This window comes from Diospyros lotus, chromosome 4 (assembly GCF_014633365.1).
Source record: "Diospyros lotus cultivar Yz01 chromosome 4, ASM1463336v1, whole genome shotgun sequence".
NCBI lineage: Eukaryota > Viridiplantae > Streptophyta > Magnoliopsida > Ericales > Ebenaceae > Diospyros > Diospyros lotus.
In genome coordinates, this window is record NC_068341.1 from 9608935 (window position 1) to 9625912 (window position 16978).

The 16978-nt window shown below is 36.1% G+C and overlaps 3 protein-coding genes across 3 annotated transcripts; 2 read left to right on the plus strand and 1 right to left on the minus strand.

The window, feature by feature from the left end:
* Window positions 1–341: 341 nt before the first annotated feature.
* LOC127799259 (U11/U12 small nuclear ribonucleoprotein 25 kDa protein) lies at window positions 342–2813 on the plus strand. The gene is made up of 4 exons (XM_052333118.1): window positions 342–653; window positions 746–851; window positions 1505–1604; window positions 2507–2813. Exons 1-4 carry the CDS (start codon window positions 392–394, stop codon window positions 2666–2668), a joined length of 630 nt encoding a protein of 209 aa, XP_052189078.1. The 5' UTR covers window positions 342–391; the 3' UTR covers window positions 2669–2813.
* Window positions 2814–3434: 621 nt separating this feature from the next.
* Window positions 3435–6926, minus strand: LOC127799260 (uncharacterized). Its single transcript, XM_052333119.1, has 2 exons — window positions 6623–6926; window positions 3435–3806 (listed from the first exon to the last, which is right to left on the minus strand). The coding sequence occupies exons 1-2, from the start codon at window positions 6733–6735 to the stop codon at window positions 3599–3601; spliced, it is 321 nt and encodes a 106-aa protein (XP_052189079.1). The 5' UTR covers window positions 6736–6926; the 3' UTR covers window positions 3435–3598.
* A 2750-nt stretch (window positions 6927–9676) lies between these two features.
* Window positions 9677–14468, plus strand: LOC127799255 (L-ascorbate oxidase homolog). The gene is made up of 8 exons (XM_052333115.1): window positions 9677–9943; window positions 10109–10218; window positions 11972–12242; window positions 12348–12450; window positions 12573–12918; window positions 13095–13460; window positions 13597–13675; window positions 13927–14468. The coding sequence occupies exons 1-8, from the start codon at window positions 9782–9784 to the stop codon at window positions 14137–14139; spliced, it is 1650 nt and encodes a 549-aa protein (XP_052189075.1). The 5' UTR covers window positions 9677–9781; the 3' UTR covers window positions 14140–14468.
* The last annotated feature ends 2510 nt before the right edge of the window (window positions 14469–16978 follow it).

Here is a 16978-nt window from a genome sequence, read left to right on the forward strand (position 1 = left end):
ATCTATTTCTCGATTTTGGTTTTTCTTCATATTTGTTTTCAAAATTTAATAAATAATTAGTTATATTTTTTAATTTTAATAAATATATATTAAATTTACCTCAAAATTTAGTAAATAAATAATTATATTTTTTAAATTCAGCAAATGTATGTTAAATTCTTTAGTCACATAAATATTTTTTGTTTGTAAGATCAAATAATGATATAACAGGTAAATGTAATGTGACAGATAGTGGATGATTAACATTAAATAAAATTGAGTGAGTAAATAATAATAATTTAAAATTTAATAAATAAATAGTTAATTTTTTAAATTAAGTGAGTATATATTAAATTTATCGCATTCGTAGAAATATAACCACAAACATCTATCCATCTCCACCTCGACAGGGATGGAGGCATCGGCGACGGCCCGCTGCACCACGGATGAAGACGGCATTGACAACAACCAGAGCCAGAGGGTGGCAGCAGACTACAGCAGCAGCAACGTCAAGAACGCAAGGTTGAATTCTATGCTGGCTGCCCTCCTCGAGGATCCTATCCTCGCCGATGTACCCAAAAAACCAACATTATCGGATGTTGACACTCTCATAAGCCTGGAGCTCGGCAGCGCCATGCGCATCTCCGTTCAGAAATTGGACGGCACTTCGTTAGGTACTTCAATCAAACACAAGCCTCTGTCGGGCATTTCTACAAACGTGTGGTGTACGTGTATACTAACTATTGTTGTTTGGCTGGATGTGAAGATGTCGTGGTGATGAATTCCGCGACAGTAAAGGATTTGAAACTGGCGATAAAGAGGAAAATTAATGACATGGAGCAGTCCAAGATGGGGCATCGTCACATCTCTTGGTACGTCAGTTTGTATTGGGATTTCGAATGAACGGCCATACACAACGAGAAATTGGAGGTTTCGATGAGTAGTGCTTAAGTTTGTTGAATTCGTATGACTTACTGAAGATGCTCACCACCTTATGGAGCTTTCGTTCTGATATGACCAAATTTTTTTTCTTGATATGGCCAAGCAGCTGTTGGAACTGTCTGGTGAATCCGGGACAATCCCTTTTCTAATGCTACAATATGTGTTATCTTCACTTGTGCATTAAGTTCTAATCCGAGTTCCATCTTATGCAAAACACCCATAAGTAGCTACTCTTGATTTCTAACAATGATTTTGGGCATTGATCATTACTTAAATTTCATATTTCCTAAAATGTCAACAGATCTTGAAATTTCATCGAAAATTTTCAAATTATGGCTTCTTTTTTTTTTTTTTGTCACTATGGCAGATGTTTGTAATATTATTTATCAATTTCTGCTAGAATTCTTCTATTGGTTAATCTGAATACTGAAGTCGACAATATCACATTTAGGCTGGTGACCCATCCACCCATGGTTTGTACTTTTCCAGGGACCTATATAGCTTCTCCCACCACTCTCCTTTTTTTCCCTTTCAGTGTTGAATCTTGGTTATGCTGCTTATGGATCACCTTGTGAATATACAGGAAGCATGTCTGGGCGAACTTCTGCCTTTCCTACCATAATGAGAAATTACTTGAAGACAACTCCTCTCTACAGGATTATGGCATACGTAGCAATTCTCAGGTATTAATTCCATGCTTTCACAAAGTGTACTTCCCTCGTGAATTCTTTTCCTGCCACTCTCACAAACGCTCTTGATTTGTATGGTGAAGGAAATTCTTTTTATGTGGAGTATACAAGCTTATGTTTCAATACGCGTATTCTGTTATTAAGGGTTATAATATTTGAACTAAAATATCAAATCTCTGTTTATTATTTTGACCCAACTTAATTTTTGTTAACCTCATACCCTATCATGGCCCTGACTATGAACATAGTGTTTGAACTGAGGCAGTCAATCAGTTTTGTCTTTGTTTATCTTTGTAGATATGTCAAATTGGCTGACATGTGAATTATGTGGAGAGAATGCACATAGGAAGAAAAAGTGTGCAAGAGAGGGATGAAAGACAAAATATCGGAACCAGGAATGGAGAGAGGCGCTAAGTGTTTTCCATTCTCTATTCCATTGTGAATGAGAAGTGTGTCTGTGTATGTCTTGGGGTGTAAGCCTTCAATATTGAGGAAAATTTTCAAAAATTCTTATGGGCTATAGAGAGAAATCTCATTTTTTCACTCTTATGAATTAGAGACAGAAATCTTCTTGTGGAATTTAATTAGAAGATCCCAGAAGCAGATACACGCCCACCCATTTGTCTTATGTTAGGGTCCATGCAGCATGGTTCATTACGAAATCTAAGGTAGCTCCCCCATCTCTCCAATGTACCACCTCATATTGCATTAAAGTCTTCTCGTATAAATACTTGTTCTTGTTGAGGTATTCATAGCATCAACTCGTCTATCCTCTTCCCAACCTCATCTAATCCAACTGGAGGGGCAGTAAATCGATAATATTTTCATTTTTTCTCTGTTTTAGTTTTCTCAGTTGCCGCTAAAGCATCTTAGTCGAATTTGAATGTTTTATGCAGGTTCAATTTGTGCCCCAAGTCATGACAAGGGTTTCTCAAAGGCATTCAAGGAGGAGAAAGCACCGTTTCTTTCACGGTCTTAGCAAAAGCGCATCTGATTTCACAAACGCCACACCAGACCAGACCAGGCCGAGGATCCAGAGCAGCCGAGAGGCTATTTGAGATAAAGCCTCTTCTATTCCCTTTCTATGTATACAAGTTGTTATAATATATTGACATCGTTCTTTCATAAAATTTTACTTGTTGGGAAACGTTAAGACTTCAGGAAGCAGTATCTGAAATGGAGCTTCTTTGTTTTGGACTTTTACATTATTTATAGTTCATTCGGTTCTTCCTAATAACAAGGAACTTTTGCCAACTGTTGATGTGGTAGTAGCAGCGCCCTTAATCAAGCACCTAGGATTAATGTTGGCTCATATACAAATTTTTTAATTTTTATCCTACTTTGTACCCATATATAAAGTATCTCCATTATGTGTATTTTTTATTTTTTTCAGCTAGGTTTCTTTTCAAGATGATAATTTGTTAATTATTTATAAATGAATTGCTGGATACATTTATGTTTGCAAATGAATTACTTTACATTACACATGTTTGTTATACATGATATTATTTCAAAAGAGTTTTTTTTTTTTTTTTGTTAGGCAAATGGTAAAGTGATCATTTTTAATATGACTAAATTTTTTCTCTCAAATTCTTTAAATAAAAGAAAGAAAAATCCCATGGGCTGCTTGCAAGCTTTGCTGAAATATATATTCAACTACGTATTTCCAACTCGGCCGTGGCTGCATCATCATCAGTGTTCTTGTACGCTAAACCGTAGAAATCACTACAGCAGCAGCAGCAGCAGCAGTAGTACTCAAAGCCCTTGAACTCGAGATCACACATGTAGGTCAGTTTTTGTTTTTAAGCAATCTAATCACATGTATTAAATTCTTTAATCAGCTTGCTTTCACTGAAATTACAACATAAAAACAGGAAAATATGATAGACCAAACCAATGGTCAAAATTCCGACAATCTACGGAACATAGATGGGATCACTTGATAAAAAGAAAAAGAAGAAAAAAATCTTATGGAACTCTTGAGGGTTCTACATTGACAATGGCAGTAACATCCTCCGTTTCTTTTTCCGGGCTAGTCTCACTTGCTTTGTGACTTTCATGCATAAAAGCAACAGTAATGTGACGGAAACCAAGATGAATGCAAGTTTCATATGCCTGAAATATAATGAAACAGCTGAGAAAACCAGGAATGCTAGAATGACGAGTTCCCATATTACGAAGATGGCAATGTCCAGCCTGTCATTGGATTGAAAGCAAATCAGCCCAAACACATAAAAGAAGGTGCTACGATTCCTTCCCAAGATATGATCACATATTACTAACCCATGTCCTGAATTAATGATTTACACATGCAAATCATACTACAAACAAAATATATTCATGTAAAGGACAGAAACAGCAGCAGCAACAATTAACTGCCAACACTTCCATTTCATATATATCGTCAGAAAAATCAATTTCTTTTCAGTTCTTTGAGACATACAAGCATATCAACAATTTATTCCATTGATCCTCCAAAATGATGGCAAGCCGCATGTTCTATTTACAAAACTTTAAGAAACACAGATACAGATACAGGACGTGGCATTATAATATGATACAGTATGTAACACCGTGATGCGATATTTTTTCACAAAAAAAAAAAAAAAAAATAGGCAAAAGTGACATTACATGTCTTGTAAGTAATACCACAAAACAAACATTATAACATGATAAGAAATTTATCAAGATTAGCAAGCCTATATATCTTAGAAAAATTCTACTCATAAAATTGTCTTGAAACTCAAACTTCTCAAAATCAGAAATTTTTAAGGAGGGTGAATTAATAAATAAATTAACATGACTTTTCTTCTACAGCTAATTTTAATCTACATTTTTAACCTTATGATATGGTTCTAACTGCTTAGTAATTGACACAAAACTTAAACAGACCCCATGTATTTGTAAAGTTTCTGAGTAAAAGAATTAAAACAATAATAAATAAACATTTGGACAAGTGTCTGACTCACATATACCATCCAATGAGTTATGGCATCCAATATAACATCTGGCATCGTTTCAATCTTCATAGATGTGACCATTATTCTTAGAGGGAAATTAGCAGGTATAATTCCATATGTTCTTATTTTATAGATATGCTCTTAAATATTATCTTTTGACTTAAATGTGTTAGCTCAACAAGCAGCAACAGAAATGTGCTAGCTCAACATTGAGCAATGGAAATATGTGCTCCTATAAGGGACATGAATTCCAAGTACTTGAAGAGTGTCCAGTCTTGGATGAATTGAAAACGTGTTTGCACATTGCATGGTTATACCAAGATACTCTGAGATGTCTGCCAACAAACTAAACACATTCTGATGATGTTCAAGTGTTCAGCATGTATCAACAAATATATAATGAGTGTCCATGTCCAAGACAAATATGAAAGTGTTCGCACTTTGTAACTCAACACACTTGTATCCTGAAAAAAACATGTACTTATACCCTGAAAAATACAAGACAAAAAACTATTAGCAAATTCTTTGGATTCATCCCAAGCATAACATGTGGCCATTTTTTCTAGGTGGGTTATGGAAAGGTTCAAACAAAATCGTTTCCAGTTTTCCATTTAAATTCTTTCTAGGGTTTCAATCTAAATCAATCTAATCTCAAAAGGAAAAGCTCAATAGGACATAAAAAGAAAAAAATGAAGTAATAAAATATCCTAAGCATTAATCCCACTAGATCAGCAAAGTGAATTCTAGCTCTCCAATCAGCTCTAGCCATGATCATATCTTTTACAATCCAATATCATCCTAAGGGTTTTCCAACTAGTTTTCATTAAATGTTTATCTTCCTAGTTCCTATTGAAGGTAAGATGTACAAGACACACTTTACATGGTTTGAAGATGTTGGAAGAAAGCCAATAGATGCACTGGTGTATAGAGTGGATGGAATGAAAGAAACTGGTGACAAAAGAAAAAAAAAATAACTTGGTGAAAAACTCTGAAGCATCGCATGGGTTATAATGACCTTATAGAAGATATGACCAAAATAAAGACGATTAGCATGCTAGAATCTGTGAAGTTGACATTAGTGAGATTAACTCTTAATGTTGTTGATGGTGGTGTCACAGGGAAGAGATCAATTATAGACCTTTTGAGAGTACAATGCTTTCTATTCATAGACTCCCAAGAACTTTTCCCAATTTGCAACTTTTGTGGTTTGTAGAGGACAGTTGCATATTTTCTCAAATTGTGCAATTCTTGAATGGGTTGTGCTTGGCCTTTAAATTATATATACGGATCATCCCTTTTAAAGCACTTGTCTCTTCTATATCAACCAAAAAATCAGAAAAATAAAATAATGAAGGCATCACTGCACAGTTCAACAAGCATTTACAATTATTGAAAAAGGAAGAAAAACAAGCTGAAAGAAGCGACATCAAAGGGCATTACTTGAATGGTCATTTCAAGTAACAAACTAAATTAAGAGTCATTCCACATATTACAACATTGCAAAAAGAATTTAATCTTTTATTTAAGAATTTAATTGGGTGAAGGAAAACTCAAAATGCTCCCACAAGAAACCTTATTCTTGCAAATTTACAGAAGATCAGATAGGCTGAAATTTGTAATTTGATTGAAATTCTGATGGTACAGTTTCGTCAGAATGAGAAACTGTGGTCATATTTCCAAACCAATCCGTGATGATATTAGGGCTTGACAAAATCCCTGGTCACAAAACGAATTGCAAAACCTAGATCCAACAGGTGAATTGTGTGTCTGGCAGTTTCAATTTTCTGTTTCTTAATCACGCTTGCGCAATTCAAAGACCTATAAGCCGAATCCGGAATATTAAACCAAGGTACATCATAAATCTAATCGATCCAATTGGATCCGATATCCAGCAAAAAGAATCCCAAGTTATTAGCAGTTCTAATATGCTACGGGAATGTAATCCTTAACAAGAAGATGCAGAGAATTGAATAGAAATCACGTTTTCTATTTTTATTTTTTTTTTTTTTGGGGGGGGGGGGGGATTGAAAGGGCGATTTGAAAGATAGATACCTTGAAGAAGGGATATTAGAAGTAGAGGAAAGAAAAGAGAGGGAAGCCCAATCGTGCTTCGACCTAATCTGATACTCCCTTAGCTGTTCGGCCAGATTTGATCGCGTTATCATCGTTACGTCCTCTTCTCTCTCTCTCTCTCCAGATGATATTTGTAGGTCTCTCTCTCTATATGTATATATGTCTCTGGCGCTCGGTCAGAGAATGAAGAAGACGAATTCGAACTCCGGTGGAGGAATCCGGAGAGGGAGAAACAGAGATGAAATGGCCCCAACGTTCTCCTTTTCCCGTCTGCCCCACTTCAGACGAGAACAAAAATAAAAAATAAAAGGAAAATTAAAATAAATAAATAAATTTTTTGCGACTCTTGAGATTTGATAAAATCGTAGAAATTACTCGAAGATACAATTGAGTATTTTTCATGTTTAATATTTAATTTTATTAAATATAAAAATTAAATAAAATATTTTTACATTTAAAGTGTTATTTTTTACTTGTTTTTTTATTTTTATTTCTCTTTCTCAAGTCTCTTATTTGGGTTATCTTTTTTAATCAATAGATGCAATTTTTTTCTCTTTTAGCCTTCCATTGTGTTAAGTACTCAACGGACATAAAAGAAAAAATAATTTGTCTTAGGGTATAGGTCGAACAGTCAAATAAATAATATATTAATATTAATTCGATAGGTTGACAGTTCGATCTTTGTCCTACACAAGGGCTAAATGCCTAATCTGTGATTTATCTTCTTTAATGTAATCAAGGATACAAACACCGGGGATCGCACAAGGACAATCATTCCAAAAGAAAGAGTAACTCGCATCGAGAACATAGCACAAATGGTAAAACTTTCAATTTTTTTTAGAAATGGTGGAATCAACTCTTGGTAGAGGTAGAAATGTTCAATTTAGTAGAGACTGACTCTGTATCTGTTTAGGAGTATATAAGTTTGTGATCATATCCGATTTATCCGGAGGTCGAACTAGGAGAAATGTCAGTCTCCTTCAAAATTGGACGGGTGACCCGAACACCTAAATCATAAAAAAAAAAATAAAAAAATAAAAAGAAGGTAACTCTCGCAATTCAACCCAACCTGAGGCGTTTCGTTTGGGCTTGCCGTAAAGGATCACCTCTTTACTGCTTCTGGGTTACGGTGCTTTCAGTTTCAGCCCACCCCACGTGGACAGCAGACTCACTGCTAACTGGACATTTTATGCAATAAAGTTGGGCTGTGACCAGGCCCAATACAATTCCTCGTAATTTGTTTTTATTTTTTTAGTGTAGAATTCCTGTCAATGGTCTTAGTTCTATGATGCACAGAAATTTTGGAGGCATTGTTTCGATATTTTCAAAACGTTTTCTTTTTCAAAACGAAAAGAAATGTTTCTGAGCTATTTGTGATATTTTAAAAAAAAAATTGTGTCCATTTTATAATATTAAGAAAATATAAAAAACACGTTTCTCATTTGCAAACATATTACCATTCATGAATAGAGAGATTTTTTCCATTTCTAACTTAAAATTTTTAATTTTTTATAGAATTTATTTAAATATATTATGCAATTTATGTTTATTTTTAGATTAAATAACTATTTTTTATAATTTTTTATATTAAAAATTATATTTACAAAAAAACTATATTTTTTATTTATACATTCCCCCTTTGCATTTCTTAATTTCTTTAAAAATAATATTTTTCTATTTTCACTTTTGTATCGTATCCGTTTGTAATTTTTATTTTTAAAAAACCTAAATCTACTTAGAGTTTAAACTGCAACAATGTCAAGTATGTATAAAGTAACAAAGTTAGAGCCTTCTGGTACACTGCTCGATGGCAAGGGAGGGGGTTATTTGTCATGCTGGAGGCCATCAGCATGGGTTCAATTCTTGGGGAGGATATTTGCTTTCTTGTGAGAGAAGACTTTGATAGTGTTATTAGTAGATTCAACTTTAAACCCTAGTCAACCATGCACATCTCGCAGTTTACCTGATAGCAACATTGAGGGATCAAGGTTGCTATCCCCAAATTAATCAAGTGCAAGCCTAGAATTGGATCATAAAAAAAAAAAACAAAACACAAAGTTTGATGCAATGGAATAAATAAAGTGGTACTATCATCACCTCTTTACCATAAAAAATAAGAAAAATATTACTTGTATAAATAAATGGGTTATCAAGAGAATGACTAAAGATGTCAAATCACAAAAATGCCCTCGTCCAATTTACAGATTCACCACCCCTGTCCTTGATTGTCTTCTTTCTTCTCAGCCATGATCGCCTCCAGCAAGCTCTGCCTCACCTCATCACGCGATCACTGTTTGCATCCTGACATCACCTTGTCGTAACGCCTCGTGCCAATCGTCGCTGCACCATCTTGTCACCTCATTCCTATCGCCTCCGGATGAAGGCTGGTTATGCTTTATGAATTAAGTTCGATTAGACTTTATGAATTAAGTCCGATCAGGCTTAATTGACAGATTAAACCTGATCGGGATTCATCCAAGATAAAGTTTAGGTAATGAAATCCAGACTTCATCATTGAATGAGTCTGAATTAGACTTCATACAAGATGATAAAGTCTGAATTAGACTTCATCATCAAATAAAGTCTAATTCATTTATCGAATTTGTACATATTTTTGATACATATAGCATTGAAATAGCTAGCCACACCTTTGCCATTTAAGAATTAACATCAAATATTTTTAGTACGATTTTCTTTCTAATACGATTTTCTTGGATCCATCCTTGGGGTCATGATAAACAAAACCATGCATTGATGATGCATATAATAATAATAATATACAGAGCGTAACATGGGCGCAGACATTGCCATGAGATGAGTGTGGCATCCGAGGCTGGTGTCCTTCTGGACTCTTTGTCCTTGGTCCCCCACCGCCGCAGACCTTTCAACTTGTTTTATTTTTTATGAAGAATAATGATTGAAGATTCGAAACCTTTTTTCGAGCCCTAAAAATATTTTCCAGTAGCAATATATATGATTTTAATTTATTCATTGTTTCATCTCTCTCTCTCTCTCATCCGTCTTCTTGAGGGATCGCTGCTTTTATAAATACCCGGCCCCTTTTTAATGTCTACGTCTTAACTCCGCCCACTCGTCCTATCTCTGTCACCGATCTGCTTGGCGCTCCGAAAGAAAGAAATGGTGGCGCCGCTGCATCATTTGACTCCCGCCTTCTTGTTATGCGTGGCCGCCGTGTCTTCTATTCTATTCATTGACGGCGTTGGAGCTGACGATCCATACAGGTTCTTCACCTGGAATGTCACCTACGGGGACATCTATCCTCTCGGCGTTCGCCAACAGGTACCGATTGATAATGTTCCTTTTGTATCCGTGAATCTTTACTTCCATTTCCCCGTGCTCTCTCTCTCTCTCTCTCTCTCTCTCTCTTGATCGGCCGTATGGATAATGAATTGGATTAATTGCTGCGGCCGGTGATGCGTTGTTGTTGTTGCTGTGTTTTTGCAGGGCATTCTCATCAACGGCCAATTCCCAGGGCCTGATATATACTCTGTTACGAACGACAACATCATCATCAACGTTTTCAACAGCCTGGACGAGCCTTTTCTCCTGACCTGGTAACAATGTTTGTTAACTATTTCCTATCATTGGTTAAGAGGGATTAAGATTTGGTTAAAATTCACTAAATCCGTCCAAAATTTATACTTAAAAACTTTTCAATAATTTTATTTTTAACGAATAACTTCTTTTGACATTATTTGTTAGAAGAAAATTAAATGTACATATTACAATAAAAAGAACATAAGACCCTAATTAATTAATGTTCACAATTTTATTGTTACAAATTAATTAAAAAAAAAACTAAACCTACCTTTAAGAGGAGGAAAGTGGTATTAATTGAGATTTAAGAAAGAAATAAAAATATAAAAAGTGAAAAAGATTTAACTATTATTAATCATAATCAATCTCTAAACCAAAGTAAAATCTTAATTTATTTCCAAAGAAATGTAAAATTCAATTAGTTTGGTGATGGTTAGCGTGAGCAGTACTATTCCTTTCTCTCCAGCTATTATTCTATTCTATTATTATAGTTCTCGTGTTCATTTGCATGGCATTGTCGATTGTGGATGCAAATCCAGACACATCACACATCCATGCGCCAGGCTTTTAGCTGGATGAGCAGTGCAAGTTGACGCTGACGAGCCTCAGTTCCGATGCTTCTTCAGTAATAAATATATTTGCTCTAATCTTAGCACCGTGACCGTGAGTAATACAATATGTAGATAATTATTCAAGTCCTGGAGATAAATATATGAAAATAGTTTATAATTAAAAATATAACTTTTTATCAACTCTAACAAAATTTTATATCGTAAGACTTACTCGGATCTTGTGGGTCAACCTCGGCCAGCGAGCATTATTTCTCTTTTTTTATTAAATACATCCGTTGATGACGGGCATGAACATGCAAACGTGCAGATTATAAGACTTCAGAGTGGTGGTAATATTATTTATATATAAAATTTGTAAATTTTAAGAAATTGTAAACACTTATTCATAAAATTATTAATTAATTTTCAAAAAAATTGAATATTTTTATTATGTATTTATAATTTTTAAAAATTAGTTAGAATAATTATTTTAAAAATTACTAAGTTTCTTGTAAACTCAGTAGGGGGCATGGTTAGTCAATTCTCGGGGGCTTTATCTAACTAATCTGCTGAATGTAATGAGCAGTCAACTCAGTAGAGAAGATGATTTAGCAAGGGAGAATCCAGTTTTCCCTTCTTGAACAACGTGCCTTTTGTTTTTGCCACTGAATCTCGAATCTGACAATAAATGGCTGGCTTACCATGGGAATTGTGAAATCAAGAGCCTCCACTCTGTGAACAAGTTCCAACACCCCTTCATTTCATTCAACTTGCTTTCATTGAGTAGACATTTATTATTATCAGGTTGTCACCCCCTCAGCTCATGGACCGTCAAGTTAAACTAATAAAAAATCGCAACACTACGTAATTGATAAATGATTTAAGATTTATTCTAAAGTGACCTTCCCTCATTTTATTATTGTGGATTGTTGTCTGATCTCATGTAACTGTGCTCAAGGTCTTCAAACAGTGGAGGCAGGATGCGCCACTCCCTAGAAAATGAGAGCCAGAGTGATGGGTGGATCACAAGATTGAGGACCCTGAAGATAGAATGCCGCATAATTAATAAGATAAAATTTTAGATCGAACGGACATCTAATAACAATGTTACCTTTGTAATAGGAGCTATTGATAGATTACTCTGCTTTTGCGATGTTTTTAATAGCTAAGCACCGGTTCTGTGTTTAATTAGTGTTGTATATATGGATGGACTTTACAGGAGTGGGATTCAACAGAGGAGGAACTCATATGAAGATGGAGTTTATGGAACCACGTGTCCGATACCTCCGGGAAAGAACTTCACTTACATCCTCCAGATGAAGGACCAAATTGGAAGCTTTTACTACTTCCCGTCTCTTGCTTTCCACAAGGCCGCCGGCGGCTTTGGAGGCATCAGAATCCTCAGCCGCCCCAGAATTCCGGTGCCCTTCCCAGACCCTGCTGCTGATTATACCATCCTAATTGGAGATTGGTATACTGCCAATCACACGGTATACTATTCTTAATCACTCTCCTCTTTTCATAATCTTTTACAAAGTTGGAATTATTAATTTTTAAGGCATTTGTTAAATACATGGATGCTTATTTTTGTATAGGATTTGAAGGCAATTCTGGATGGCGGCAAGAAGCTACCTTTCCCTGATGGCGTCCTCATTAACGGCCGTGGCCCCAATGGCACTTCCTTCACTGTTGAACAAGGTGGGTACGGGGGTACCCAATCACCATTATCTGACTTTTATCATCTTGGTTCATGAAAATGGCTAGCTAGTGGCGTTCATGGCTGATCAAAAGTTGCATTGTACATTGATGACGATGTGCAGGAAAAACCTACAGGCTTAGGATCTCCAACGTTGGGCTACAAAATTCACTCAACTTTCGGATTCAGGGCCACAAAATGACACTGGTGGAGGTGGAGGGAACACACACTCTTCAAACTACCTACTCTTCACTGGACGTCCATGTCGGCCAGTCGTATTCTGTTCTAATCACAACTGATCAGCCCCCTCTAGACTACTACATTGTTGCCTCCACTCGTTTTACCTCCCAAGTGCTCACCACCACCGCCATCCTCCACTACAGCAACTCCGCCGGCCCAGTCTCCGGGGCTCCCCCCGCCGGACCCACCATCGAAATCGACTGGTCCCTCAACCAGGCCCGCTCTGTTAGGTACATTAGCTACTTCTCAAGAAAACATTCATCGTGCTGGTGTGTGGGTCACAGTCCAAGCAAATGAGTTAATATATATTCAAATCGTAGATAGCAGTTAAGGACTGGACTATGATACTAACACAGCCCAATAACATGACAAGGCCCTAATTGAATATGTGTATTGTATTTATCAGGACTAATCTTACAGCAAGTGGACCAAGGCCAAACCCACAAGGTTCATACCATTACGGTCTCATAAACACCACTAGGACCATCAGGCTGGCCAACTCTGCGGGCCTCATCAATGACAAGCAAAAATACGCAGTAAACAGCGTGTCGTTTGTGCCGGCGGACACCCCGCTAAAGCTCGCGGACTACTTCAAGATCGATGGCGTTTTTCGCCTTGGAAGCATAGCTGACAATCCGACCGCTGGCGGCATGTACCTTGACACGGCAGTTCTGGGCACCGATTACCGAGCCTTCATTGAAATCGTGTTTGAAAACAACGAGGATATTGTTCTCAGCTGGCACCTCGATGGCTACTCTTTCTTTGTTGTCGGGTAAGCATTCACACAGTCAACTTCCAATATTGCCGGGACTCTTGTTCCTTCAACAAAAATGATGACTTCCATTTTCATTCCAAAATAATAATAATAATAACTTCCATGATTTTCTTTAATGTATATGAAAATGCAGAATGGATGGAGGGTCGTGGTCACCAGACAGTAGGAACCAATATAATCTCCGAGACGCAGTATCACGCTGCACCGTTCAGGTATCATCTGCGAAGCTACGTACTTAACCTTTGTACCTTTTGATTCTATTTCTTTTAACTTGTTTTGCAAATGAAGTAAAAGAAAATTAAGAAACACTATGAAAGACTTTTAGATATAATTGTTAGACGAGTTAAAATGGCCTTAAAAATATTTATGACCCGCTGAGGTCTAAGTCACGACTCACGATAGAGTTCAAAAAGCAACCTTATGCCACTATCAGTATTTATTTATTTATATATTTTTTGTGCAGGTATATCCAAAGTCGTGGAGTGCCATATACGTGGCGCTTGACAACGTGGGAATGTGGAATTTGAGGGTGGAGTACTGGGCGCGACAATACCTGGGACAACAGCTCTACATGCGTGTCTACACAACCTCCACTTCCTTCCGGGACGAGTACCCCATCCCTAAGAACGCGCTTGTGTGTGGCAGAGCCAGCGGCCGCCGCACCCGACCGCTCTAATCGACCCTCGAATCTCAAGCTTTATTTTCCACGCACACAGGGAGATAACAAGCTTGATGAATATTGATGATTCTCTAGGCAGCTAGCTAGCCCGGTTGATTTATTGATGAGGTCGCATTTAATTTCCACTGAATCTATTCTTCGTTCATTATTGTCCATGCTCTAAGATGCATGCAGCATGCTTGTATTGGGAATGCTGACTAATGACCTCAACTCGAGGTCATATTCTTTCTATTCCAATTCAACAATATTGTGTACTATCCTTTTGTTTACATTTGCCACCTCCGATAAATCAAGGACGTGGTTCCTCTCCAAGTTGAAATTATACAATTGGGTTGGGTCATTCTAAGTATAATTGCAAATACATCTCTACACCGTCCCCCCCCCCCCCCCCCCCCCCAAAAAAAAAATAATAATAATAATAATAATAAAAGTAAAAATAATAAATAAATAAATTATGGGTTTTTTTTTCTGAAGTATTTATGGGTTTTAAATAAACTTAAAAATCAGTGACTTTACCCATTAATTTAGTAATTTTTAACATATAGATTTTGTATAAAATTACTTTAAGTCTTACTTCGACCTAAATACTTGTAAAGGTGGGGCTTTTATCTTCTAAAAAAATTCTGACACTCAAGTCAATAAAAAAAATATAAGCAACTATAGAATATGTTTATGTTAGCGTGTTTATACTTTTAAGAATTTACTCTTATTTATAAATGGTGTGGAGTGACATGGAGTTCAATTTGGTCATTCAGCTGAGATTTTAGAGTGACTGGAGAGATTTTTGAGATATTAAAGAAATTCTCAATCAACTGACTTTATTAGAGAGATTGTTAGTTGACTAAGTTCAAAGAAGTAGATTGAGTTTGTCGAACTCTTCCATACTAAGTCTAAAGAAGTAGATCGCCACATGGGTATTTTGTTGAAATCTTCTCATTTCTTAAATTGAGTAGCTTGGTCAGCTAGAGAAGTAACTAAGTTAATCTCTTTTAATTTTTTGGAATTCATTTGTTGATAACAATTATTGTTGGAGATGATGATGGCGATGTAGGCTCAATAGTGGCGAGCTTGGTGAGAGAAGGTTGCATCTCGACACTTGGGTGATCTTAGTCCAAGGTCATGGAGTTGATAGAGTCTTAGAGAATGTTGGAAGAGAAATACTTCGATCCCACTAGACTACCAAATTAAGGTGAGCCAATATGTCAAGTGGGAGTTACAAGACGTCAGGAAGAAGAGGCCTTTCTTGACATGGACTTGACCGTCGTTTGGCCTATGGACAACATTATAGTTGAGCTAGCCCGAGCTCGAACTTCATGAATACTGGTCCAAGAGGCCGATGAGTCCGAGGAGAAGGAAATGGATGGTACGTAAGGAAGATGAGTACATATTTAATTCTTTGTTGACACTCTCAATTGTTTTTATGTTTTCTCATGCACTTTCTATTTGAATGAATGCTTCTTTGAACTCGGTTCGGTGTTGATTTATTTTTGTGGATCGATCAATTGAGCTTTGTAGCGTCCTCGCTGCTTGGCTAGGTCAAAAAGCTAGGTGCACTCAATGGGTCAACTTGGCCATTGTGGAAGCTATGGTTCGGCAAAGGTTTGGTGGTTCAAGGTTGGCTGGCCACATCTTGGCAACAATGAAATACCCTTAACTTGACTGGCGACATTGCCTCCCAACTCTGCAACAGTGTTGAAACACTCTTAAGAGTGTTTTTCCATGTCGTAATTTAGAGATTTTTTTTTTTTAAAAATATTTCTTGTAAAGGCCCTTCGCTAATCCTTGTTATTTATTTAACATTTTGTCTTCAAAACTTTCATCTGCTTAACATTTTATTTTTATTAAATTTATTAAAACTTATTTTCCTAAGTGACACTTAAACAGATTTATCTCTAATGGTCTTGTCTTTCCATCAAAACTCTTGTGTTTGACTTAGATCATCAAGGTGAAGTCTTTGATGAGTGCACTTATTTTAACAAATCAAACCTAATTCAAATCATAACTCATACTTAGTTCAAATTTCATCATTTTGAAATGTTGAGTTTAAAAGAAAAAAAAAAAAAAAAAGACTTTTCAGGTGTCTCGGCTAAAAATCTTTAGAAATCCTCTATGTAGATTTCTAAATCACTATAACCTAATATATGAACATAAAAATTGTCTATTTCCACCAAAATAAAATAAGAGACTTTAAATGAAAACTAAGATTGTACAACAAATTTAGCATATTTAATACACTTGATATTGCTAAAATATAACATATACATGCTTTTAGTGCATCTCATAAAAACACGTATAGCATCTACATGTCATTACATGCCACAAAAGTACCAAGCTTTCCAAAACCTATGCTTCAAGTATTCCTTTCCCTTTTGAGTCACTTGCTTTGTTTGGAATGTTTGAATATCCCTTTTGAGCCACTTGCCTTGTTTGAAATGTTTGAATATTCAAGGGATGAACCTAAGTTAAAAAATAAACATTTCATGTGAGGAATCTCTAAAAATAAAATATTTATATAAAATATGTACATGAAAGAAAATTCAAGCTTCTACTCCATTGTGTGATTTATGATCGTGCAAGTCTCTTTATAAGAGTTTTCTCAACTAGCGTTAATTAGAAGCACCTCTTGAAATGTCTCCAACTATGTTATCTCGAGCCTAAGTGGCAAGAAAAATGCAAGTCTCAATTCCGTAGTGCCACCTATGACTATGTCGAGCTCTTTTCAAGAGCTTTTTCACCTAGTGCCCGTAACACCTCTTAGAAGATCTCTGACCACGTCACCTCAAGTTTAAGTAATGTAAAGCAAAATAATATGACCATACATGATCATATATAAATG